This window comes from Megalobrama amblycephala, linkage group LG9 (assembly GCF_018812025.1).
Source record: "Megalobrama amblycephala isolate DHTTF-2021 linkage group LG9, ASM1881202v1, whole genome shotgun sequence".
In the NCBI taxonomy this organism is placed as follows: domain Eukaryota; kingdom Metazoa; phylum Chordata; class Actinopteri; order Cypriniformes; family Xenocyprididae; genus Megalobrama; species Megalobrama amblycephala.
Genome location: NC_063052.1, coordinates 43,082,739 through 43,110,155, shown reverse-complemented (window position 1 = coordinate 43,110,155; position 27,417 = coordinate 43,082,739). Strand labels below are relative to the sequence as shown.

The 27,417-nt window shown below is 41.7% G+C and overlaps 1 protein-coding gene and 1 long non-coding RNA gene across 2 annotated transcripts; one reads left to right on the top strand and one right to left on the bottom strand.

Annotated features, from left to right (window-relative positions):
* Positions 1 to 595: 595 nt before the first annotated feature.
* LOC125276021 (sodium-dependent neutral amino acid transporter B(0)AT1-like) lies at positions 596 to 26,902 on the bottom strand. The gene is made up of 15 exons (XM_048203418.1): positions 26,704 to 26,902; positions 26,268 to 26,600; positions 20,443 to 20,511; positions 18,382 to 20,180; positions 14,418 to 14,558; positions 13,912 to 14,049; positions 13,480 to 13,661; positions 9,732 to 9,842; positions 8,932 to 9,044; positions 8,677 to 8,805; positions 7,461 to 7,617; positions 7,152 to 7,356; positions 3,406 to 3,565; positions 2,814 to 2,976; positions 596 to 1,538 (listed from the first exon to the last, which is right to left on the bottom strand). The coding sequence occupies exons 4-15, from the start codon at positions 18,725 to 18,727 to the stop codon at positions 1,290 to 1,292; spliced, it is 2,094 nt and encodes a 697-aa protein (XP_048059375.1). The 5' UTR covers positions 18,728 to 20,180; positions 20,443 to 20,511; positions 26,268 to 26,600; positions 26,704 to 26,902; the 3' UTR covers positions 596 to 1,289.
* LOC125276023 lies at positions 2,937 to 9,452 on the top strand. Its single transcript, XR_007186565.1, has 3 exons — positions 2,937 to 2,993; positions 8,901 to 9,062; positions 9,245 to 9,452. It is a non-coding gene; the product is annotated as an uncharacterized LOC125276023 (long non-coding RNA).
* Positions 26,903 to 27,417: the final 515 nt, after the last annotated feature.

The following is a 27,417-nucleotide window of genomic DNA, read 5'->3' as shown; positions in this document are numbered from 1 at the left end:
CCAGCCGACTATATTAAACTTCTGTTCAAAGAGGGACGTTAAAAAGAATAAAGCATATATGGAGAAGGAGGTATGAAAACATTGTAATAGCTAAGTACACTCCACATATATTTTAACTAGCTAATCCATTGCAATTTAGCCATAACTATCAGTGTAACTGTAACCAGTTACTAAAACAGCCGTCTGTTTTGTTACTTCATTTTTCAATAGTATCTTATCAATGACAAAAGTATTCACATCGGTGTTTGTTTTCTTCCTTAATTAATCTGATTTTGAACGAATTTGCTTGAATGAACGATTTAGATTTATTAAAATGTCGAATCGCTGCCACCTACTGGCGGTTTCAATATTTAACATAATTTCTTTCTTTTTAGAATCACTCCATTATGTTAGAATTTGATGAATGGTTATAGATAAATTCCATAAAGTATAGATAGATAGATAGATAGATAGATAGATAGATAGATAGATAGATAGATAGATAGATAGATAGATAGATAGATAAGAAATAAATTAACCAAAAACGCTATACACCTTAAAAAAAAAAAAAAAAAAAAGTAATTAAAAAAAATAATAACAGGCAGCATACCAATGCTCAACCCCCCCAATGTTGAAACCAAATCTACGCCCTTGCCGGAGGGCACTCCACCCCAGACCATTGACACTCAACTTCATCCCCCATAATCCTTTGTCTGGACTCATCATCACTGATCATATAATTACATTGTTAACCAGGCCTATCTTGTGTCTTTCAATCAGTCTTTGTCAGTCGTTGTCTTTGTGAGGATGTAGCGTGTGTTTTGCCCTGTGTTTCTAGATTTCTTGTTCATGTTTTGATCATCTCTTTTATTAAATTTCTGCTTGCATTTGGATTCTCTTCCCTGCATTGACACGTTACAATTATATGAGATAAAGCATATAAATCCCCAAAATACTTATTTATAATTAAATATTAGCTTATATAAAGATGAAAATAGTTTTTTACAAATGCAAAAAAATCAGACAAAATATTTTGCTTGCTCTTGACTTTCAGTTCGATGTGCATGAAGTTGACAGCGGAGACATCTGGGTGAACGTCTGTTTTCTGGGTCATTATCGTTTATAGGCGTTGTGTTGGACTGTAGATGTTTGTGTGTCTTCAGCAACTCCATTATAATACAATAAAATAGATGTAGACATATGAACTCTGTTTTGCATATATAAAAGTATCTTTTACCGCTCAGTGCAAATCACATGTAAACTCGAGTTGATGTCACTGGTTATTTCTTCACGCATGATCGTGATCACATTTACTCTCCGTTACTTCCTTCACATTTCAATGTGCGTTTGTGTTTCTGTCCCAGTGCTGAATGATCTGTGTGCTGATTGGCTGAGTAGAGCAGTTCTGCGTGTTTCTCCTCTGTTCTGCAGCAGCGGTTCCTGATGAGTTTGTACAGGGCCACGGCCGGGATGACCAGCGCTGGAACGCCCGACAGGATGAAGATGATGACGTAAATCCAGTCCGGGTAGGAGCGCGTCGCCAGCGTAGGGAAGTTCTCCTGTCAATGTTAATCAGGCAACAGCATATTTACTTATGTATTACTCAATTATTTGTTTTTTACTCATCTATTTGTTGTTCGTATTTATTTATTACAACATAAGTTTATTTTGTACTGTTTTATTTATTAGGCTACTCATTTATTAGGGATGCACCGATATGAAACTTTTGGCCGATACCGATAATTGCTTATGTTTGAAGACCGGTATTATTAAGAGCCTAATTACAAACATTAAAAGCCATGTACTGTACTTCAACATAAATCAAACATAAACAATACAGTACAGTTTTAAAATAAATGTTTACCTCCTATGGCCAATTTTTTTTATTCCTATATATATATATATATATATATATATATATATATATATATATATATAGCCTAAAAATAAAATAAAATAAAATAATGCCTCTTATTTATTACACTTATTTATATTTTACTTATTTATGAATTACTCATATTTATCACTAATTTATTTACACATTTTATTAATTAATTTATTATTCATGTATTACTCATATTTATTTATCGCATATTTATGTATTACTCATTTATTTATTACTTTTGTTTGTTTATTTATAACAAGTTTAACTATACTAATGTATTTATTATTCATATTTATTTATTTATTACTCTTATTTATTACTCATTTATTTACACATTCATATGTATAACTCATATTTATCACATTTATGCATTACTCGTATTTATATTTTTACTATTAATATTTATGTATTACATATTTATTTATTTGTTTATTATTTATGTATTATTCATATTTATTTATTACACTTATAAATTACTCATATTACTAATTTATTTAGATGTATTTATTTATTATTCATATGTATTACTCATATTATCACATTTATGTATTACTTATATTTATTTTATTTCCAATTGAATTATTTATTTATTATTCTTAATTATTTATTAATGTTTTTCACATGTTTATTTATTGGACACAGAACACATTTTGTGATGTATATGAGCCAGATTTTTGTCAGCTGTCACTGGGTCACAATTTTCAAAAGATTTGATGTTTTTGGAAAGAAAGCAAACCTAAAAGTAATGCATTTCTTTCTTTCTTACACTATTGGAGATTCTCTTTGGAGTTTGTCTGGAAATTAATAATCAAACTGATATTTTTGATCCCATGCAAATCTGTGTCTTATTGTTTGACCATAGACATGAAATGGTTGCCATGGTAACCAAGACATCCCCTTATTTTCAGGAACATGTGACTGAATGCGGTGTGGTGCGGACGGCACGTACAGACTCTGGGTCCCAGGCGATGTAGGTCAGATCTTTGCTCACAGTCGTGACGAAGTAGAACAGGAAGATGACCAGCACTATGAGAGGACTGATCACCCTCCAGGTGGCCTGCCAGAAGAAGCTGGGCTTGTGACCGATCATGAACTTGATGTCATCGTTGAACCTGTGTACAGAGAACAGGTCAGTCTCACCATATCAATTCCAGCCATACGATATTCTACCAATATCCCACAGGAACCATTTCACGGTTTGAATCACTCCACTGTCAGCATTCTCACAGCGAGTGTCATGGCAGACGAGCAAACTCACCATATTTTTATAGATACTACTGTTATACTGTCACAAAACAAGGTTTTAAAGACAATCCATTGTTATTTCTTATTTATTTGCACACTCATGCCGTCAAACTATTGTATAAATGCAATATCACACTCGTAGCCGTGCAATATAGCTGTATATCAGCACGCTGTGATTACCTACGGCTGAATCATCAATCACAGCCGTGCTGATATACAGCTATATCGCACGGCTACTAGTGTAAACTCACTTTTAAAAAGAAACATTTTTCCATGCATCCTTGCCGTAGACTCACCTGTCAATCCCATAAATGTAAGATACAGCCATCATCTCACAGAAGGCAATGATCAGTAATGGAATGGATCCGGCAAAGCCGTCGAACAGAGCCAGCCAATATTCACCAGAACCCTGAGCGAAGATGATCGCAAAACCAAAAGAGACGAAACACACCAGACCTGAAACAATTAAAACAAGAATATGGAATTTCAAATTCAGGGATTATTATGATTTATCTGTGCACATCATTGTTTTAAATTCATCTCTTCTCTGATGATGAGGGCAGGGCAACCTGTCATTCACATGAGATCCACCAATAGCAAATCACAACCATCCAATCAATTCCCCATGGACAAAATCAAGCCCCGCCCTACATTTGTTCTTGTTTGCGAAGCATTTCACTCATATACAGTGGTGTGAAAAAGTGCTTGATTCCATGCAGTTTTTAAATGAAGGTTTTTATTATGAAGGGGGAAAAAAATCCAAACCCACATGGCCCTGTGTGAAAAAGTGCTGTTAAAACATAACTGTGGTTTATCACACCTGGGTTCAGTTTCTCTAGCCACACCCAGGCCTGATTACTGCCACACTTGTTCGCAATCAAGAAATCACTTAAATAGGACCTGCCTGACAAAGTTAAGTAGACCAAAAGATCCTCAAAAGCTACACATCATGTTGAGATCCAAAGAAATTCAGGAACAAATGAGAAAGAAAGTAATTGAGATCTATCAGTCTGGAAAAGGTTATAAAGCCATTTCTAAAGCTTTGGGACTCCAGTGAACCACAGTGAGAGCCATTATCCACAAATGGAGAAAACATGGAACAGTGGTGAACATTCCCAGGAGTGGCCGGCTGACCGAAATTACCCCAAGAGCACAGCGACGACTCATCCAAGAGGTCACAAAAGACCCCACAACAACATGCAAAGACCTGCAGGCCTCACTTGCCTCAGTTAAGGTCAGTGTTCATGACTCCACCGTAAGAAAGAGACTGGGCAAAAATGGCCTGCATGGCAGAGTTCCAAGACGAAAACCACTGCTGAGCAAAAAGAACAAATGCTCGTCTCAGTTTTGCCAGAAAACATCTTGATGATCCCCAAGACTTTTGGGAAAATACTCTGTGAACTGACGAGACAAAAGCTGAACTTTTTGGAAGGTGTGTGTCCCATTACATCTGGAGTAAAAGTAACACAACATTTCAGAAAAAGAACATCATACCAACAGTAAAATATGGTGGTGGTGTGATGGTCTGGGGCTGTTTTGCTTCTTCATGACCTGGAAGACTTGCTCTGATAAATGGAACCATGAATTCTGCTGTCTACCAAAAAATCCTGAAGGACAATGTCCGGCCATCTGTTCGTGACCTCAAGCTGAAGCGAACTTGGTTTCTGTAGCAGGACAATGATCCAAAACACACCAGCAAGTCCACCTCTGAATGGCTGAAGAAAAACAAAATGAAGACTTTGGAGTGGCCTAGTCAAAGTCCTGACCTCAATCCTATTGAGATGCTGTGGCATGACCTTAAAAAGGCAGTTCACGCTCGAAAGCACTCCAATGTGGCTGAATTACAACAATTCTGCAAAGATGAGTGAGCCAAAATTCCTCCACAGCGCTGTAACAGACTCATTGCAAGTTATTGCAAACGCTTGATTGCAGTTGTTGCTGCTAAGGGTGGCCCAACCAGATATTAGATTCACACAGGGCCATGTGGGTTTGGATTTTGTTTTCCCTTCATAATAAAAACTGCATGTTGTGTTTACTTGTGTTATCATTAATATTTAAATTTGTTTGATGATCTGAAACATAAACTCTCTCGGGTCGGTGGTTTTTTTTTCTTACCAGTGTGAAAGAGACTCAAAATACTCCATCAATGTTGCACATACAATTAAGAGTTATACACCATTTTAATCTGTGGAATATCTTCTTTTATTTGTGTACACTCAGAGTAAAAACAAAATGTTGTGCTTTTTGCAAAATAATGAAAATTAACATGATGCGTGATCTCTCCTCTCCCTCTGAACGAAGTCCAATCTGATAGTTCTCAGAAAATGAACTGTAACTTAGTGAATACTAATCACAAAAAAATTAGACTTATGTCTAAAGAAACGTTGAAAAGTCAAAACGAAAACAAATATTCTGTGTTTATGTAATCTGTATGAAAAGATAAATATTGAAAAAATATTACTTCTCTGTATAGAAAATTGACATATGAGAATCCATCAATATTTCTCCATATGTGCATGCTTTTAAGCTAAAAGGTTATGTGAAATGCCACAGAGGTAACATAATTGTTCAGACACTTTGCATCACAGAAATACATTATATTTTAAAGGTCCTGTTTTTCGTGTTTTTTTGAAGCTTTGATTGTGTTTATAGTGTGCAATATAACATGTATTTACACAGTATTTTTCACATAATTTACTTATCTGTATACCGCTGTTTCCACTATCATAAAAACGGGCTGATGACTTCCTTGTTCTATGAAGTCCCTCCTTCAGAAATACGTAACGAGTTCTGATTGTGCCAGCGGTTCCTGTGTTGTGATTCGACAGCAGTTTAGCGCATCTTGCCCGGAAAGGTCACGCCTCTTACCATAACGTGGAGATGCACGCGCTCAGTGTTATTGTAAACATGTCTTTAATTTTACCCTATCAATTTGAGCCGGAATCAGACCCGGTGATTGGACTGCGGGATGAAAATAACAGCGTTTCGACGACATGGCGACAAACACACTCTACAAACGCAACTCTTGTGTATTCCTGTGGGCGGAGGTTAGTCAAAAAACTGTTTTAGTGACGTCATTAAAGAAGGAAGTAGAGGGATGTAGTCCAAACTGGCCGTTCGATGTAGGCGACTTCTGTTAAATAAAATATCTCGCTTGGCATTGAACTTTGAGCTTTAACATTTTACAGATTTTATTTAAACTCTAACAACAACATTACACACTAACTAAAGTTTGAAACATGGGATCATGAAGAACGGGACCTTTAAAGTATATAATAGAATACCATTATTTTAAATTGAAATAATATTTAACAGTATTGCTGTTTTTTCTGTATGTGTATGATATACACCATGATGAGCTTGAGACATGATCACAGATGGTTTTTTCACAGCCTACCTGACTGAAAGAGCTCATTAATATGCAAGTCATTACAGGTCATTATGCAATTCTTTTGTCTTCTCAGGTGTGAATTACATGATTATTCATGGTGATTCATGCCTCCACGCACACTGTGTTTCTTGACAAAAAGTGTCTTACAAAAATTAAATCAATATATTGGTATATATGAACGAGTGGGCAGGATAATTTTTACATCATTTTGAAACAAAAACTCTAGTCTACAACCTCCAATACCCAGAAGTCTTGTGTACACAGATTTAATATATTTTTTGGCCTTATTTCAGTTACTTAAGTTTTTTTTTTTTTTTTTTCAATAACCATGCATAAACATTATTCCTTCAAAAACACAAACCTGTACATACATGTTCCTCACATATTATTGTAGCCTAGTTTGTGCTGAATACAGTGTAATGACACTTTCTCCATTAATATGTTTATGAACAACTGTAAAAAGCACAAATGTCTGGGCATGTCAAAACTTCTCCAGGGCCCCGAAAATCCTCAGACCCCAGAGGGTTAAAGTGTGACAAACATGCAAAAAAATAAAAAATCAGGAAGAGGGCAAGCACTTTTTCACACTACTGAAAAGAAAAGACTAGCACAGCTTCTGTTTCATGCTGACTTTATTCTGTGCAAATGTACCTGTATAGACCTCCTTCGGCCACCTCTTGGGGAGGATGTTGAGGTCCTGGAGCGGTGCGACCATACTTTCAACACCGCCAAACATGGTGGACAGTGCCAGACAGAAGAGCATGATGAAGAACAGCACTGACCAGAGAGGAGAGATGGGCATCTTGGTGATGGCCTCAGTGAACACGATGAAGGCCAGACCGGTTCCCTCAACGCCCTGCAACAAATAATAGGATGTGGTCAGCTACTCGCTATTTGACCCTCATTTAGATGAGATCCTGAAGAGCCTTTGAGAGAAACGCTGGAGTCGTGTAGACAGACCTGACTGAGGAGCATCTGCAGGTCGCAGGTCTTGAGCTGGAGCTCCTGAATGACTGCTGGTGATGTGCTGTTGAGATGCTGCAGAACACTGTCATAGTTGCTCTCTGTGATGTTTCCCTCCGGCAGTTCAAACGCGTTCAGCAGCGCCACGATGTTACTGCGAATAAACAAATTTGAGTAAATTATCTTTTGAAAAATGGGAAAACAATAAAAATATAAAATTACATATTTTTATATATTAATTTACTTATTTATTTTTAATATACATTTAAAATATATATTTTTTAAAAATATAAAAAAAGATTTTATATATATATATATATATATATATATATATATATATAACATACAGATAAACACTTCAAGACAATAAATACACAAGATATATATATATATATATATAGATATATATATATATATATATAAAACAAAATATATATGTGTATATAAATATATTATTAAATATATATTTGTGTGTATGATTTATTATAATGAATTAAAATGTGTATTTTAAAATATATAAAATATATTAATTAAACACATTGAATATATTGTAATCTATTTAATGTTTATTAAATATAGATATATGTATTATTTTAACATGAATTTTATATATGTATTAAATATATTTATTTAATATATGTATATATAATTATAAATTAATAATATAAATTAAATATAATATATAAAATATATATGAAAATAATTCAATAATTTATATATTTACAGCATATATACTTGTTATTTAAATATATATTTCATGTATTTATTATAAAATATATCTAATATATATTATTAAATAAAAATATCAAATATATTTTAATCTATTTTGTTTAATTCATATAAATATATATGTATTGTTTTAATATGAATTTTATATATGTATCATGTTTATTTATATATATATATATATAATTACATTTTATAATAGGAAATAAATAAATAATTTTAATTAAATAAAAAATAATTATATGGACTACTTTTAACTTTGGTCACTGTAAACTGTTGTTCATAGGAGCTTTTTCTTCTTCTTTTGTTCCACAGAAGAAGAAACAACAACAGCATACATATTTGGAACAAAATGAGAGTGAGAAAATAATGACAATTTTTTTTTTTTGGTAAACTATTCCTTTAAATATCATTAAAGTCCGTTTCAGATCTGTTCCAGCTGTCATTTCTGAAAAACCATTTAATTTAGACAGAAATTAACATTTACCCATTGAGACAGTCGTCAAACTTCTCGGTCGCCCTGAAGCCGATGATGGAGTAAATGACGATGGCAGAGTAAATCGATGTGAAGCCGTTTATTACAGAGATGATGACGGCGTCCTGCTCACAGTTATTACTGCAGAGATAGAGGAGAACATGTTTTCCTTGTTTTAGAAAGATCAACCCTGCGACATCATTATACTGACACAAACTCACTGCTTTACTTTGCAGCTGTCAAACATAAAGAGCTGATGAGACTCACTGCACAGAGTTGTAGCTGGAGAATGAGATCAGTCCTCCAAACGCCAGAGAGAAGGAGTAAAACACCTGCGCTCCCGCGTCCAGCCACGTCGACGGATTCAGCAGCTCGTCCAGCTGAACGAGACACGATCAGTGAGGAAACGCATCATTCACTACACTTACATAGACATCATAGTCACAGCTGGATTCTGCTGTTCACACATGCATCAAAACACATTCATGAGCAGTTTTACACTGCAAAAAAACGATGTTCTTAAGAGTTGTCCTCCTGTTTTACCGCTATTGATTGGATGAAAGCCAATCTTTAATTTCAGGTAAACAGCTGGACAGAGAAGGTGGAGGAAAGGAACATGAGGGCTTGGAAGGCAGATGAAAATTGATACCATATTTCCTGAAAATATAGCCAAGAAGAAGTAAATGATGAATAGAAAAGAGCCCAAGACCGAACCGTGAGGAACACCAGAGGTGAGTTTAGATGATTTTGATTGGAATTTTTTAAGGTGAATGAACTGAGAGTAACCAGATAGTTAAGGGGGAACAAGGCCAGAAACAAGTGAGGAATTAACCATTTTAGTATCTTAATTAGACGAATATGGCCGACAAGCTAAGTGAGTTGGTAAAGAGTTGAGCTGACAGATGATAGATTTGGATTTCTAGATATGCCAAAGTATCTCCTCAACAGTTGGTGGAGTGAAAGTAGAAAGGACAGAATGTGGAGGCAAAGGAGGAGCTGGATAGAGGGAATCACAACCTGAATTATTTACAAGTGAACTGAAATGAGTGTAGTCGAGTCAGACTCACATCTGGAGTGAAGAGGAACTTGATTCCGCTCACAGAGCCTTTGAGCGTCAGTCCTCTGATCAGGAAGATGGTCAGGACCAGGTATGGCAGAGTGGAGGTGATGTACACAGCCTGAGGAGATAAGAGATGCCACATTCAATATCTGAATCCTGACCAAAACCTGTCTGGAAATAAGATCTGTGACATTTACTAAAGCCCTTCTGCTGTGCTGAAGATCCTTCACCTAATTTGGTGTACTTTTAAATCTCTCATTATGCTTTATTTTCACCAAATATTGGATTCAGTCTTTTTATCAACTTCAGTTAGCACAGTTTTTGTTTCATTTTGGAACTGATTGTTTGTATGGCTTCATTGATCTGAACTCATTAAATGAGTAACCTGAACACAAACCACATTTCTCCCAAAATCTCTGCCTATACTTTAATGTAAAAAAAAAAAAAAAAAACTCATGGAATTTGTCATTAAAATGATTTGAAATTACTAAGTTTTATTAATTAATAAAAATACATTTTTGCATTTAATGAAAAATGCTTTTTTGAAAATGCAATTATTCTAAACAATAGTGATTATTTTGGTTGTAAATGTATCATGAAAATAATCTGAATTATGAAAATAATAAACTGTTTTAAGATGATTTCTCTTTATGCATGTAACGGATGGGGAGCGGGACAATGGAGTTGGAGATCCATGTGCAGGCTTTATTAAGAGCATAGTCATACAGGCAGAGGTCAAACACCAGCAAACAGTAACAAGAAGGCAAGGCAAAAAGAGTAATCCAAAACACAGGCAGAGGTCAAGACAGGCAGTAAACGATAATCATACAAGAAATCAGTCTAGAGTCAAAACACAGGCTAGGAACATGACAGAACCCCCCCTCAAAGGAGTGGCTTCCAGACGCTCCTAAATCTTGGAGGGAGGTGGAGCGGAGGCGGAACAGGGGGCGGGATGAAGGGCTCAGGTCCGTGGAAAGGAAGGTGACTTGGAAACAGGGGTGGGGCAGATGGCCAGAACGAAGAGGACTGGACAGACAGCCAGGTAGACGGGCTTGAGAATCCCCATGGCGGAGTAGATGACCACCACTGCAGCTCAGGTAACACTGGGAACCAACATGGCTGAACAGGAGAAACTGAAACATGAAGCACAGAGAGGTTAGCATTGGCCACTAGGGCCATGACAGTACAGGCAGGGAGCTCAGAAAAGCCCTCCAGGGCTCTGACTGGAACGTCCTCTCTGGTCATGTAGCGGCAAGCAGACAGTTCAAGAACAACCTTTGCGGTTACGTCGGGACAAACGGACAGTTCTGGTTTGATTTATGCGGTCATGTCGAGGCAGACAGGAAGCTCGAAGACCACCTCAATAGTCGTCTCAAGGCAGACAGGGAACTCAGGGATGACCATGAGGCTGGATTCTAGAACTGGGACAGACACAGGACTGGACTCATGGACAGAGGTGGACTCAGGAATGGACTCATAGATTGAAGCAAGCTCAGGAGCAGATTTAAGGATTAGAGTGGGCTCTGGAGCGGTTTCAAGGACTGGAGCGGGCTCTGGGACTCTGGCGCAGCCCACACACACCAAATGGCAGTGGCCATAATGGCCAGTGCTGCAATCTCTGAGGGCTCAGGCATGGCAGCCATCTCGGCTGAGGGCTCAGAAAGATCTGAGGTGTGACGAGGCTCTGGAAGATCTGCTGAGACGTCACGAGGCTCTGGAAGATCTGCTGAGACGTCACAAGGCTCTGGAAGATCTGCTGAGACGTGGCGAGGCTCTGGAAGATCTGCTGCTGAGACGTGGCGAGGCTCTGGAAGATCTGCAAATACAGGAATGGACTCTGATGCGGCCATCACATGAACAGGATCTGGTGAGGGAATTACTGGGTTTGGAAGTGCGGAGAGTATCGGGGTTGCAATAATCAGACTGGAAGGCATAGAAATTTGTGACGGTACAAGCTCTGCTGCCACCAGAGCTTGTTGGAGTTGACCCTCCCCCCAAACATTTTTTGGGTTCTTAAAGTTCTCCGTTTCCCCCACAGTGAAAGATGAACAACACAAAATTAGGGCATAGTCCATAAAGTCTTTTAGACTACAATTAAACTTCCCTTCAGGAAACCAGGATCTTATGGGCTCATTTAGACCAAAACAGAAAATGTCCTTTCAAGCCACATCAAATGAAACTTTATAGGAGAACTCACAAAACTGGTGAACATACTCCTCAATGGATAAAAGCCCTTTGTCGAAGATGTAGTAGCTGGTTGACTGGGTCCATGGTTGGACTGGAAATGCTCATAAAAGCCGCTGGATCTTGGTATGGCTGAGTATTCTCTAACGGATGGGACGGGACAACAGAGTTGGAGATCCACGTGCAGGCTTTATTAATAAGAGCGTAGTCATACAGGCAGTAGGTCAAACACCAGCAAACAGTAACAAGAAGGCAAGGCAAAAGAGTAATCCAAAACACAGGCAGAGGTCAAGACAGGTAGCAAACGATCATCATACAAGGAATCAGTCTAGGGTCAAAAACACAGGCTAGACTAGGCAGAACAAGGAACAGACAGAAATACACGGCAACAAGGCAGAGACACTACTCAGCCGTGTGTGTGAAGGAGTGCAGCTTATAAAGAGAACCTGATGGGAAACAAGTGTGAGTGTGATCAGTGCCTAGCTGAGGGAATTGTGGGAAATGTAGTCCAGAGTGACTTGACTGCATGTGTGCAATGAAAAAGTCTTAATGGTGAACAGTAGACCTGTGGTGGGGAGTGGAAGGAAACAACAGTGGGCGGAAACATGAAAATGCAAATTGTAACTTCAGATTTATTTACTTTAGATTTTGGCATGAAATACAACCGGACCAGAAAAGTGTCTGTTATCAGTGATTCCATTATAGCTATTAGTCTCGTTTGGGATCTTTACAGCAGCCCCATGAAAATTAATACCATATTTTCAAAAAAATATAATCAAGAGGACGCAAGTAAATGATGAATAGAAGAGGGCCCAAGACCGAACCCTGAGGAACACCAGTGGTGAGTTTAGATGATTTTGACTAGAAATGTTTAAGTTGAACGAACTGAGTTCGACCAGAGAGTCCATTTAAGAGTTAAGGGGGGACAAGGCCAGAAACAAGTGAGGAATTAACCATTTTAGTAGCTAAAGAAGACAAATATGGTAGACAGGCTTTAACTAAGTGAGTTGGTAAAGGGTCAAGCTGACAGTTTTAAGATGGTTTTATAACGGTTTTAAGAAGATTTCTCTTTCTTTATACAAATTGTAACTTCATATTTATTTTCTTTAGATTTTGGCATCAAATACAACTGGGAAGTTCCCTTCCTGTTCTTACAGTTGCATCCTGTAATTTACCAGAAAAGTGTGTGTTATCAATGATGCCATTACAGCTATTAGTAGCTGTAGATCCGTTTGGGATCTTTACAGCAGGCTGAATCTCGCTGCCCTTTGTGTTCTTTATATAATAGTGTAAAACATGTGCAGCGATTATATCAGTTTCCTCACATTATCAGTTTTATGAGTGTTTTTCTTAGCGTTGGTCAAAACTATCAGGCTGTTTCTAACTATACTGTCAGTCTGTGCGCTAGCTAATGCTTAACCAGAACAATAAATGAAAGTCAATGGGGTCCAAAACAACATTGAACCCCACTGACTTCCACGCTACGGACAGTCCTGCAGGTTTAGAGCGATATGGAAGAGCAGTAAATGATGACAGAAGGCTGAAGTGTGTGATGGACACAAGTGCTGTACCTTCCCAGTGGTCTCGATGCCTCTCAGACAGCAGACCCAGAGCAGCGTCCAGATGCAGAACAGACACAAGACGATCCACCACTGCAGACCCCCGGAGTCACCGATCACTGGCGTCGTGTTGAGCGTCTCTCTGTACCAGAAATAATCCACGGGAGAGCTGCGCTCGCATTCAGACACGAACCCTGTTCACGGACACACGCAAGTCATTAGCACAACTGGATCTGTGTATTTGCCCGTGCGAAACCTTACTTGGATATTTGTTCTGGAAAACAAGACAAAAAATACTGAGCGAGGAAATCAGTTTTTGTGATATAAAAAAATAAAATTTTAGTTTGACAGGTTTTCCTTTGGTTGTTTTGTGTGCAGTCAGGTAAATAAAGAGCCACACGAGTGACGTCACAGTGGATTGCAATGAATACTGACGCTCTGTACCTGTCTGGTTCTCATTGATTGGACACTGATTCCAGGGTAAAGGGTCCTGAAAGGAATTGAAGAAGTACCACATGACCCAGGCAGTGATGGTGCTGTAGTACATTCCCACCATGAAGGACACCAGCATGGAGGCGATACCTGAGGGTGAGAATCACATTTAAGGCCTGTTCACACCAAGAACCATCACTATATCAGCGTCCACATCAATGCATGATATCCATCTGTTTATTATAAGTGTGCTGCGGTTTTATTGTCTCTCTTTAAATACTCGAGATCTTTAAAGCTAATTGGCTGTTTCAAGTTTACAGTTGGTAAAATCGCTCAGAAAGTGATTCCGACCGTTCCTCTGTGTCGTTATCGTTCTGGAAATGTATGCAAATTACTTCATGTTTAATGAATGCATAATTTGCATATTTAATCATTACATTTTAGAAAACTTTTGTGATTAATCAACTGGTGAAATAGTGAGACTTAGTTGACCTGTAGTGTCCTGCATTAACACTCACCGACTCCTACTAGATAGGGGTTGATGGATCTCCAGACGCCGACGCTGCCCTTCCTCAGTCTCTGTCCGATGGCAAACTCCAGGTGCAGGAGCGGAATTCCCTCCAGAACCAGAAGGATCAGGAATGGGATCATAAACGCTCCTGGAAAACCGTGAGTTCATTTATTTTCAGCAGCACAAACTCCTGTTTAATCATTTTATTGCACACAATTATTATTGAAACAGCATTTTATAGCAATTTTAAAACATTTTAAAGAGTTACATTTTATAGTGCATCACTCTTGGGGTTCTGTTTAGAACTGAAGGGCTCTTGACTCAGTTTTAAACACTTTATGCCAGAAAGGTTCTATATAAGGAGAAATGAGAAGTTTGTAAACAAACCTTGATGTTTGCTTGGGAAAGCCAATAGCCTAAAGGTTTTAAGTCATTGTAAAAGCTTGAAGAGTTGAATAGTTTAGATATACAGTGGTGTGAAAAAGTGCTTGCCCCCTTCCTGATTTTTAATTTTTTATTGCATGTTTGTCACACTTTAATTTCAGATCATCAAACAAATTTAAATATGAATCAAAGATAACACAAGTAAACACAAAATGCAGTTTTTAAATGAAGGTTTTTATTATGAAGGGGAAAACAAAATCCAAACCCACATGGCCCTGTGTGAAAAAGTGCTGTTAAAACATAACTGTGGTTTATCACACCTGAGTTCAGTTTCTCTAGCCACACCCAGGCCTGATTACTGCCACACCTGTTCGCAATCAAGAAATCACTTAAATAGGACCTGCCTGACAAAGTTAAGTAGACCAAAAGATCCTCAAAAGCTACACATCATGTTGAGATCCAAAGAAATTCAGGAACAAATGAGAAAGAAAGTAATTGAGATCTATCAGTCTGGAAAAGGTTATAAAGCCATTTCTAAAGCTTTGGGACTCCAGTGAACCACAGTGAGAGCCATTATCCACAAATGGAGAAAACATGGAACAGTGGTGAACATTCCCAGGAGTGGCCGGCTGACCGAAATTACCCCAAGAGCACAGCGACGACTCATCCAAGAGGTCACAAAAGACCCCACAACAACATACAAAGAACTGCAGGCCTCACTTGCCTCAGTTAAGGTCAGTGTTCATGACTCCACCGTAAGAAAGAGTCTGGGCAAAAATGGCCTGCATGGCAGAGTAACAAGATGAAAACTGCTGCTGAGCAAAAAGAACACAAAGGCTCAGTTTTGCCAGAAAACATCTTGATGATCCCCAAGACTTTTGGGAAAATACTCTGTGGACTGACGAGACAAAAGTTGAACTTTTTGGAAGGTGTGTGTCCCATTACGCCTGTCGTAAAAGTAACACAACATTTCAGAAAAAGAACATCATACCAACAGTAAAATATGGTGGTGGTGTGATGGTGTGGGGCCGTTTGCTGCTTCAGGACCTGGAAGACTTGCTGTGATAAATGGAACCATGAATTCTGCTGTCTACCAAAAAATCCTGAAGGACAATGTCCGGCCATCTGTTCGTGACCTCAAGCTGAAGCGAACTTGGGTTCTGCAGCAGGACAATGATCCAAAACACACCAGCAAGTCCACCTCTGAATGGCTGAAGAAAAACAAAATGAAGACTTTGGAGTGGCCTAGTCAAAGTCCTGACCTCAATCCTATTGAGGCAGTTCATGCTCAAAAACCCTCCAATGTGGCTGAATTACAACAATTCTGCAAAGATGAGTGAGCCAAAATTCCTCCACAGCGCTGTAACAGACTCATTGCAAGTTATCGCAAATGCTTGATTGCAGTTGTTGCTGCTAAGGGTGGCCCAACCAGTTATTAGATTCACACAGGGCCATGTGGGTTTGGATTTTGTTTTCCCTGCATAATAAAAACCTTCATTTAAAAACTGCATGTTGTGTTTACTTGTATTATCATTAATATTTAAATTTGTTTGATGATCTGAAACATTAAAGTGTAACAAACATGCAAAAAAATAAAAAATCAGGAAGGGGGCAGGCACTTTTTCACACCACTGTAGTGTGACAGAGAGAGTTTAAAAAGCTTGAAGGGTTTAAATATGAATCAATTTTAAAGGTTTGAAGTTTAAATTATTTAAATTTGAAGTACTTTTAAGTTTAAAGGTTTTAAGTCTCAGACAAATTGTTTGTTGATGGGGTATTCTCTGTGGTTGCTAGGGCGTTATGCGGTTGCTAGGGTGTTGCTATGATACTCAGAGTGGTTAATGAAATCAACTAAGATTAATAAATTCTAATATGTTATTGTAAATTGTTACCAAATTTTCCTTTACTTTAAAATGTTCTGTAACACTTTATGAAAGGTCCCGTTGGTTAATGTGAGTTAATGCACTAACTTACATTAACTAACAACTGAAACCTTATTGTAAAGTGTTTGCTCTTCGCTGTGTCATACTGCAGCAGCTGTTTTGGAAACAAAGTGATGTAAGCAAACATCTGTGTCTTTATCTGAGCGTTTGACTCTTATCAGCCCAACGCTTCAAAAGTCCACATGACGATAACCTGAGGTGAAGGTGAAATGAATATGTCATGATGAATATGTTTTTTTGGAAGATGAGATTGGTTGTGCTTTCATAGCTCATATCTTTCTCCTTAAGATCCTCGGGAGAAATGAAGCTGGACGAATGAGTCAATCGCTGTCCTACAGTAAGAGTATAGAGATATAACATGAACATGGATAAGCTCAGATCATTTGATGAGAAATGTTTGAGTTCATATGGACATCTATATAACTTTTGGTTTTAGACTTTGGTTTTTAAGTAAATCTGAGCTCAGTTTGAAACATTATTGAGATCTCTTCCCTGAAATTATGTTGTGGGTCAGTTTGACCCGCATCGATTGTTGAGCTGCTTAACCCATGATGATTTTTCTTGACGTTTTGTGAAGTTTTCACTTGAACATGGATGCAAAGTTTCGACACAGATGTGTTGTGTAATGTGCGTACGATTTTAATGTTTGCGGGTCAATTTGACCCGTGCATTTCATGGTTAAAGTCAGCTGCGCAGACCAAAAGTAAAAATGTATTTTGTTATGTCAGTTTCTCAACTTGATCTGGCTGGATTATCTTAAACAGCTTTACTATTTAAAATATAATATAATTAGTGTCTCTTGATGAATATACTATACTCACCCTACAAAAGCCACTTGTAGAGTAATTATCTATATTAAACTAGCAAACGGACACATGGAGACGTTTACTGCATTTCTGAATGGAAACTTCCATCAGTTTTAATAGCGTAATTAATCTGGTGTTTGTCAGCAGTGTTGCTCTTTCATCTGTTGAATTAATGTTTAACTATGTTTATGGTGATCTCTCTATCATATACACATATGAAAACACACAGAATTACATCATTTCAATCTTTAAAATACAAACAATCATGATAATGTTTATGGGTTGTACTATTTTACTGCTCCCAGAAACCCTTTTCAACAAATTTCTTTTAATACACTGATATATTTAAAAATAATGACATGCCAATTTCTTTTCTAAATCAACTATTTTATTGCACAGCTCCTTTAAAACAATCATAAAAATGTCTTAATGTCATCATATTACATGCAAAATATTGTCTTTGATGATAAATTAAGAAACACAAACACACTTTACACAACCTCTGTTGGCTATAAAAAAAGCTGATAAATGTCATGTTGAACATGAAGTTTGTGGTGATTCTAAGCAATTTGAATACATGCATTTTTAAAAATATGATTATTTGAATATAATCAAATAGATGCAAATAGTTAATAATAAATTATACCATGATTTGATTGACAAATATGCATCACATTACATTTCTTAGTTTATGTTAAAACTGTGTGATACAAATGGATGGAAGTTTTATATGCAATTCAAGTTCTTCCTTCTTAAATGCAGGCGTAAAGATCCCACAGATACAGACGCTTGATCTGATGTTCAGATGTTCGTTGGTGTCTTGTTTGGTCAGTCTCACCTCCTCCGTGGCTCTGGCAGAGGTAGGGGAACCTCCAGACGTTGCCCAGCCCCACACAGAAGCCCACACAGGTCAGCATGTACTGGGCTTTGTTGTCCCACTGCGGCCGCTCTCCAGCCTCCTCCACCTCCAGCTTCTCCAGGTCGGCGTGAGAGGGGATCCGTTCATCCAGACCCGGGTTGGGGAGCTTCAGCTTCAGCTTCATTCCTGCTGTGTTTGGTCTCAGAGATGGAAGAGAAGAGAAGAGATGGAGTGATGGCAGGAGATGTTCATAAATACTGGCTGCAACATTCACATGGTGACCTTTAGCACACTTTAGCACACATCCCCTCCCACACACACACATGCACACTCACTCTCATATGGTATTTTCACAGGTTAGACTAGAGGTTTGTCAGGTTGGAAACAGCAGATATCCCAGTAGACGTTGTGACTAATCATTCTAGTGTCTGTGCTTTCTTGCATTTTGGAAGACAAATGATGGTGTTTGAACAGCTCAGCTGTGAAGATCAAGACACTTTCAAGCAACTTATTAACTTGTCTGAACTGCTTGCATAAGATGTGAGATGCACTTTCATCTGGTCAATCATTTGTGATTAACACTACATAAATTGTGTTGTAATCATTTTGCTAAGTAGAGAATGTGTGGTGTTTAAATTATCTTTGTACGGGTGGCCGACTGCCAACTAGTCTACATCATTTGACTTGATCTCTTGTGGTGGAATTCTGCCAATTGATGGTCAACTCTTTCTCATAGGTAAAATGAAACATTGTATCAAAAACAATCAACACTCCCCAGAGGCAAGAAGCCTTCGCATGACACCCTTAATAATGATCTTATACATTTCACATCCTCCTGTTGTCTGGTGGAAAACTACCAGCAAAATATGTTTAGTGGCCAAGCTAACTTCTCAGATACATCTGACCTTACAGTAGGCCTCAAAACACTTCTGGCTTTTATAGTAAGCAAACTAATTCTACAATTACAATTAGGTGGGTACAATTAGAGGGGGGATTGGTTACGGCCAATCTTGGATCTGTGTGTCTTGAATCGGGCCCTTCACAAGCTCCCATTCAAGATGCTCATGCAGAAACACATCCTCACCTGCGTTCGCTCCCAGGATTAGTTTGCAAGCATGTTGACCGTAGCATACATCAACCATTAAGGTGGTCTAACCTCATATTTTTGTGGTTTTAGTCGCATGATCTTATTCCATTCAGTCAGGAAATCATGATTATCATGGTCAACGTGGTTTTTGGTTTTTCTAAAACTGTGAGAACAGATTGCTATGAATTAGCATTGCTATGATGGTTTTCTGTCAGCAAATGCACAACACGTGTGATTTGTTAGTATTAATGCTGTTTATTTAAGCAGAACTCTCAACAACACATTTACATTGAAGACATTTTATTTGAACAAGTTTTATATGCCATAAAACAGATTGTATTTATACTTTCTTTTGAACTCAGATTATACGCACGTATTAATGTTGCTCTAGAGCTTTGCCACAACAGAAGATCTGGCCACCAGAACCACATCTGAGTCATATTGGTGTGCCACATTGGTGGCAACATACAAAAATGCTGATTATTGGGATGAGAGCAAAAATAAAGCACACAAATTTGTCATTTAGGTGATTTTTGATTTGTCAGACCAGCGCGTTTGGCTGCGGCCCATCCTTTCTGCCAGCCGTGATGGTGAATGTTTCGCCCTGTGACGACTGTAGTCAGAAAAAACGCAAAAGCAGCGAGTCCAACACCACTGAATATCAGCACACGTTCTAGCATCGTCAACCCATCTACAAAGACACAAAACATTCATCTGTGATAAAATGGCAGTAAAATACACATTCTGTAATAATGTGAGTATAGTTATGTTGCTCAGTAACTATGAACAGTTACACTCTTAAAATAAAAGTTTTTATTTCACTTTGATGGTTCAATGAAGAACCTTTAACATCCACAGAAATATGTCCATTGGACAAAATGTGCTTTATGGTGGAAAAAAGTTCTTTAGATTGTTAAAATTTGCATAACTTATTACTCGATTTCCACTCTCACCTGTGATCTCAACATCTTCTGGCGGTTCTGTGACAGAATGAACTGAGTCCTCTCTGTCTGTCAGCTTGTCTGGAAATATTTTAAATGTATGATCATCAAACACAAAGAGTTTCAATATTATTATATCAGCAAACTTCTCAAAAACACACATGATTTGAGGAATAATTCATTTCTGGAGCTCAAACACAAAATAAGAACCTTTAATATCCACAGAATCTTTCTATTGCACAAAAGGTTCTTTATAGTGGAAAATGGTTCTATAGATGATATAAATGTTCTTCACACTAAGAAAACGTCTCGGTTACGTATGTAACCCTCGTTCCCTGAAGGAGGGAACGGAGACGTACGTCAGTAGTGACCGACGAATTGGGATATCGCTAGAGAGCCCCTATCAGCTTCGAGAAAACTAAAACAAGCCAATGGACATTGGCGTGCGATATTTGCATAACGCACCCCTCCCCAAACCGGGGCATATAAAAGGGGGAGGAGATGCAATCTCACTCTGTTTTTCGCTGAGGAGACAACTGGTGTCCGCACTGCAGCGAGGGTACAGAAACTGTGGCGACGGGACGTACGTCGGTCGGTCGGTCAGTCAGTCGGTCACGTTCGACATATGTCAGTAATGACCGACGAATTGGGATCCCAAATAAAACGCCACAGTTACGAAACTCCTTCCAGTGCCCAGCGCAGGCTCTAGCCGCCCAAAGATGCACGTATCCAGCCCAGAGGGCGGGAATGGCATTGCAAGCCGACACATAGAACAGGTTCAATGCGTCTACCGGCTAGTGGAAGCGAGTACACGGGAAGAAACCGGTTCCACACGTAAGCTATAAAACCTAGCAAACGTGTTGGGTGTCGCCCAGCCCGCAGCTCTACAGATATCTGTCAGCGAGGCGCCATGAGCCAACGCCCAGGAAGAGGCCACTCCTCTGGTGGAGTGGGCTCTCAACCCGAACAGGCAAGGCACGCCCTGGGAATCGTAAGCCAGGGCGATGGCATCCACAATCCAGTGGGCCATCCTCTGCTTAGAGACAGCCTTTCCCTTCTGCTGGCCTCCGTAACAGACAAAGAGCTGATCTGAGGTCCTGAAGCTTCGAGTTCTATCCACGTAAACGCGCAGAGCGCGAACTGGACAGAGCGAAGCCAGGGCTGGGTCTGCCTCCTCCGAAGGCAGCGCTTGCAGGTTCACTACCTGATCTCTGAAGGGAGTGGTAGGAACCTTGGGCACATATCCAGGCCAGGGTCTCAGGAAGACGTGAGAATCCCCAGGCCCGAATTCCAGGCACGATTCGTCGACCGAAAATGCGTGCAGGTCCCCTACCCTCTTGAGCGAGGCCAATGCAACCAGGAGGACGGTCTTAAGGGACAGTACTTTTAACTCGACTGATTGCAAGGGCTCGAAGGGATGACGCCGAAGGGATGAAAGAACTAAGGTGAGATCCCAAGAGGGTATGGAGGGGGGGCGAGGCGGATTCAGTCTCGCTCCCCTCAGGAACCTGACGACCAGATCATGCTTCCCCAAGGACTTCCCATCAACTGCATCGTGATGTGCGGCAATGGCGGCGACATACACTTTGAGGGTGGAGGGAGACAGCCTTCGCTCCAAGCCCTCTTGCAGGAAGGAAAGCACGGATCTGACCGAGCATGATCGGGGGTCTTCTCGGTGAGAAGAACACCATTCAACGAACAGGTTCCACTTCAACGCATAGAGGCTCCTAGTGGAAGGAGCTCTAGCGGAAGTGATGGTGTCTACAACCGCTTGCGGGAGATCACTTAGAACCTCCGCATCCCGTCCAGGGACCACACATGGAGGTTCCACAGGTCGGGACGCGGGTGCCACAGGGTGCCCCCTCTCTGAGTCAGAAGGTCCTTCCTCAGAGGAATCGGCCAAGGAGGGGCTGTCGTGAGGAGCATCAGGTCCGAAAACCATGTCCGGGTGGGCCAATAAGGGGCCACCAACAAGACCTGCTCCCCGTCCTCCCTGACTTTGCACAAGAGTTGTGCAAGAAGGCTCACTGGGGGAAACGCATATTTGCGAAGACCCCGGGGCCAACTGTGTGCCAGCGCATCCGTGCCGAGAGTACCTGCGGTCAGGGAATAGAACCACTGGCACTGAGCATTCTCCTGGGAGGCAAACAGATCTATCTGAGCCTCGCCGAAGTAACGCCAAATCAGTTGGACCACCTGGGGATGGAGTCTCCATTCGCCCCCAAGTGGAGGCTGCCGTGAGAGCTCATCGGCTGCACGGTTGAACATACCTGGGACATGAATGGCACGAAGCGACCTCAGATGCTTCTGACTCCATAACAAGAGATGGCGGGCGAGTTGCGACATGCGGCGGGAGTGTAGACCACCCTGATGGTTGATGTACGCTACGGTCGCGATGTTGTCTGAGCGGACTAGAACGTGCTTGCCTGTCAACAGCTCCTTGAAGCGGCCCAGCGCAAGACGAACTGCCAGCAACTCGAGGCAATTGATATGCCAATGCAGCTGAGGCCCCGTCCAAAGACCCGAAGCTGCATGCCCGTTGTACGTGGCGCCCCACCCTGAGGTCGAGGCATCTGTGTGGACCACAGCATGCCTGGACACCTGTTCGAGGGGAACTCCCGCCCGCAGGAACGAGGGGTCTGACCATCGAGTGAGGGCACGGCGGCAGCTCAGTGTCACAGGAACACGGAACGTGCCGCGTTGCCACGCCCATCTCGGGACCCGGCCATGGAGCCAGTGTTGGAGCGGCCTCATATGAAGCAATCCGAGCGGCGTGACTGCGACTGCGGATGCCATATGCACCAGGAGCCTCTGAAACATTTTCAGTGGGGCCGCTGTCCTGCACTTGAGCATACTCAGGCAGTTCAACACCGACTGGACGCGCTCCTCTGTGAGTTGCGCAGTCAGGGCGACCGAGTCCAGTTCCATACCGAGATAAGAGATCCTCTGCCCGGGGGAGAGTTTGCTCTTGTCCCAGTTGACCCGAAGACCCAACCGGCTGAGGTGTGCCAACACCAGGTCTCTGTGTTCGCACAACTGTTCTCGCGAGCTGGCTAGAATAAGCCAGTCATCGAGATAGTTGAGAATACGAACGCCTTGTTCCTTGAGGGGAACAATGGCCGCCTCCGCAATCTTCGTAAAGACGCGGGGGGACAGGGCCAGCCCGAAGGGCAGGACTTTGTACTGATATGCCCGACCCTCGAACGCAAACCGTAGGAAGGGTCTGTGACGAGGCAGAATCGAGACATGAAAGTACGCGTCCTTCAGGTCTATCGCTGCGAACCAATCTTGGGGACGGATGCATTGAAAAATGCGTTTCTGCGTCAACATCTTGAACGGCAGCCTGTGAAGGGACCGGTTCAGGACTCGCAGATCCAAGATTGGCCGTACCCCACCTCCTTTCTTCGGTACAATGAAGTAGGGACTGTAGAACCCTGACTTCATATCGGCTGGAGGGACCGACTCGATTGCATCCTTCGCCAGGAGGACAGCAATCTCCGCCCAAAGAACAGGAGCACTGTCCAGTGACACCTGAGTGTAGTGGACACCTCTGAACACTGGGGGACGCCGGGTGAACTGAATCGCATAGCCGAGCCTGACAGTACGGATGAGCCAGCGGGACGGGCTGGGAAGCGCTAGCCAGGCTTCCAGACACCGAACGAGCGGGACCAAGGGCACCACAGGCGCACCAGGAGTGGGGCAGCGAGGCAGAGTACTGAGGCTCGACTCGGACGGCACAGTGGCCCGAAGTGGAGTCAGACTCTGCGGGGTGACAGCACCGATGGGAGACGGTACACGTGGTACGGCCTGCACCATCGGGGTGCCCCCCTCTGGCGAATTGAGAGGGGGCTGCGGACACCGAGGCAGGGCCCCGGGTCCTGACAGCCGCGCCCTCTTGTGACCTGGAGGAAGGAAGGGAAACAGCTCTTTCTGTGAAAAGGTGGATACCGCTGGACTCCGGAGAGCCAGCGGCAGGACAGACACAACAAATTTCTCCCGGCCCTCCCCCAGGAGTGGAGGAGATGATGGAATCCTCCCCCGAAGAGCTGCAACTTCCTCCTCCAGGTCGCCCGCTTCAGGATCGCGACTTCCTCGACCTCTTGCCACCTGGCTTGGCTTGAGCGGGCTGGGCGCCACGTCCGGCACCGGCTCCCTGCTGTTTGGCTGGTGGAGGCTGCTGCTTGGCCAACTTAGCAGGGGCGGAGCACGATGCGGGCGGGCGCCCTCGGCGACGAGCAGGCTGAGGTTGTGCCGCCGGCTGGGTGGAGGCAGCAGCGGGCCGGCGGGGCAGGACATGTTTTATCGCCTCAGCCTGCTTCTGGGCAGCGGAGAACTGTTGGGCCGAAGCTCTCCACTGAATCGCCGAAAAGGCCAGCCTGGGACACGGGGGAGTCCAGGAACCGATATTTATCGGTCTCCCTTATGTCAGCCAGGTTTAGCCATAAATGGCGCTGCTGGACTACCATAGTAGCCATCGCTTGACCAACGGAGCGTGCTGTCACTTTAGTCGCCCGGAGAGCGAGATCGGTGGCAGCACGCAACTCCCCAGCAGATGTTGGCCTGCGGCATTTCTGATAACGCTTTTGCTTGGTATACTTGCAAAAGGGCCATGGCATGCAGGGCGGAGGCGGCCTGCCCACAAGCTCTGTAAGCCTTCTCCGTCAGAGAGGAAGAAATCTTACAGGCTCGGGACGGAAGGCGTGGTTCTCCACGCCAGCCGGCGGCCGTAGGGCACAACTGCATCGCTACAGACCGTTCGACTGGAGGGATCCCCGTATACGACACCGGCACCGAAGGACAGTACCGCATGCTCCGAAGAGGGCCCGGCACGGCACGGCGGTAACACCACTGGCTGCGGTGCTGAAGAGGCGGCAGGGGCCCGCGGAGCAGCGCTCGGCGGGGAAGCCCTAACCGTGATCCTCAAGTCACCCTGCCTACACGCCGACGGACCGTCACTCCGACCGGGGCCAGAGAAAACAGCCGCACGGGGCATAGGGGAGGGGACCCCCGCTCCCTGAGAACCAAGGAACGAAAGTCTCGACCTCAGCACCGCGATAGTCATGTTCTCACAATGAGAACATGAACCATCTACAAACGCTGCCTCAGCGTGCTGAACGCCCAAGCACGTGATACAGCGATTGTGCCCATCAGCAGGGACCAGGGAACGACCACATCCAGTAGCGCACAGACGAAATGCCATCTCCCCAGATGCAGGGTTCGTCTGTAAAGTCTGATAGAGGGGGAATCACAGCTCTTTTGTGAATGAGACACACAGGGAGTGTCACAAGAGTGTGGAAAACACACATACGGGCCATACCCGGCCAAATCGCAGACCAAACTCAGTTGGAATTACAGCAGAACGCTGTCTCACAGCCGATGTTGCCGCCCAGACCCGGAAGCTCGTGGACTCGCTGCAATGTCGTCGCGCCAAACACGGTAAGAGTGCTGTTTTCTTGTTTGAAGATCTTCTCAGCCGTAGGACACCAACGCTTGGCTCCGAAGCGAAAGACAGAGTGCGATTGCATCTCCTCCCCCTTTTATATGCCCCGGTTTGGGGAGGGGTGCGTTATGCAAATATCGCACGCCAATGTCCATTGACGTGCTGACGTACGTCGAACGTGACCGACTGAAAGGGAACAATAGTTCCTTTAAGAACTGATCACTAGAAGGTTCTTTGTGGAAACAAAAATGGTTCTTCAATGGCATTGCCATGAAAAAAAAAAAAACGTGTAGTTCTAGTGATGATTGAAATAAATTGAGAAACAGTCAAATAATTCTCATCAGTCTCAGCATTAAAAATAAAGCTTTGAGAGAACTGAAAAGTCAGCAGTACTAACCCTCGAGCTGTAGTCTGATGGGTTTGTGAAAGTGCCTGTCTTGATTCCATGATCTTGTTCCACAGAAATAAAGACCCGAATCTGACTCTGTTAGATTTTCAATAACTAGAGATGCAGTGTTGCTCCCACTATCTGATTTAACTGTGATACGAGGGTCTGGATCTTCTCCCCAAGCTAGGTTTCCGTAGTACGACCACACCATTATCTTTATTTGTCCAGAATCAGGATCCTGGCGATACCAGGCCATGTCATGTCTGCTGGTCACGCTGCACTTCAGACTGATGTTTCCGTTTAGCTGTAATCTTAACAGAGTCACATTATGTCCTGAAACATCTGGGGAAAAAATCATAAACTGATCATTTTAAAAGATTTAGATTAAAAATGATTAAGGATAAAAAGGTCAATGATGTGAAATTGTAAAGTTGAATAAATTTACCGCTAGAAGTGATCTGAAGAATCCTGTACAAAAAAACACAAAAGAACAAGATCTTCTCCATTGTCTTTCGTTCGTAACAGCTTTGATCAAACTGCAGGTTTAAATGCACTGCAGAGACACTAAACCACAAAGAGCTTCACTTCCTTTCTTCAGCAAAGCTTCTGTAGCTTCCACATGATTTGAAGGGCTTTGTTTTGACTCCATGGCAAAAAACAAATGTAATTTTTTACATTAAATATTTTAGTTCAGGCAAGAATAAAAAGAGTAAATTCTATACTAGTACTTAGGGGTGTGACGAGACAGGTATCTCACGAGACGAGACAAGATGGCGAAAGCACTGTAAAAGGTTTTGCCACAAACTCAACTGACTGACTTCTCTTCTGTATGATTTCAGTCTCTTCAGACCTTACTGTACATGATTTATGAGCTTCTACAACTTTTGACCTCCTGACTGAACTCCTTTCCACAAACTGATCATAGAAATAAAAACAGTATAAATAAAAATGGTAACACTTTACAATAAGGTCTCATTTATTAACATTAATGTATTAACCAACATCAACTAACAATGAGCAATATATTTGCTACAGTATTTATTAATCTTTGTTTATGTTAGTTAATAAAAATAGTCATTCATTGTTAGTTCATGATAGTTCACAGTTCATTAACTAATGTTTACAAATGAAACCTTATTGTTTGTGCTTAATAAGATTA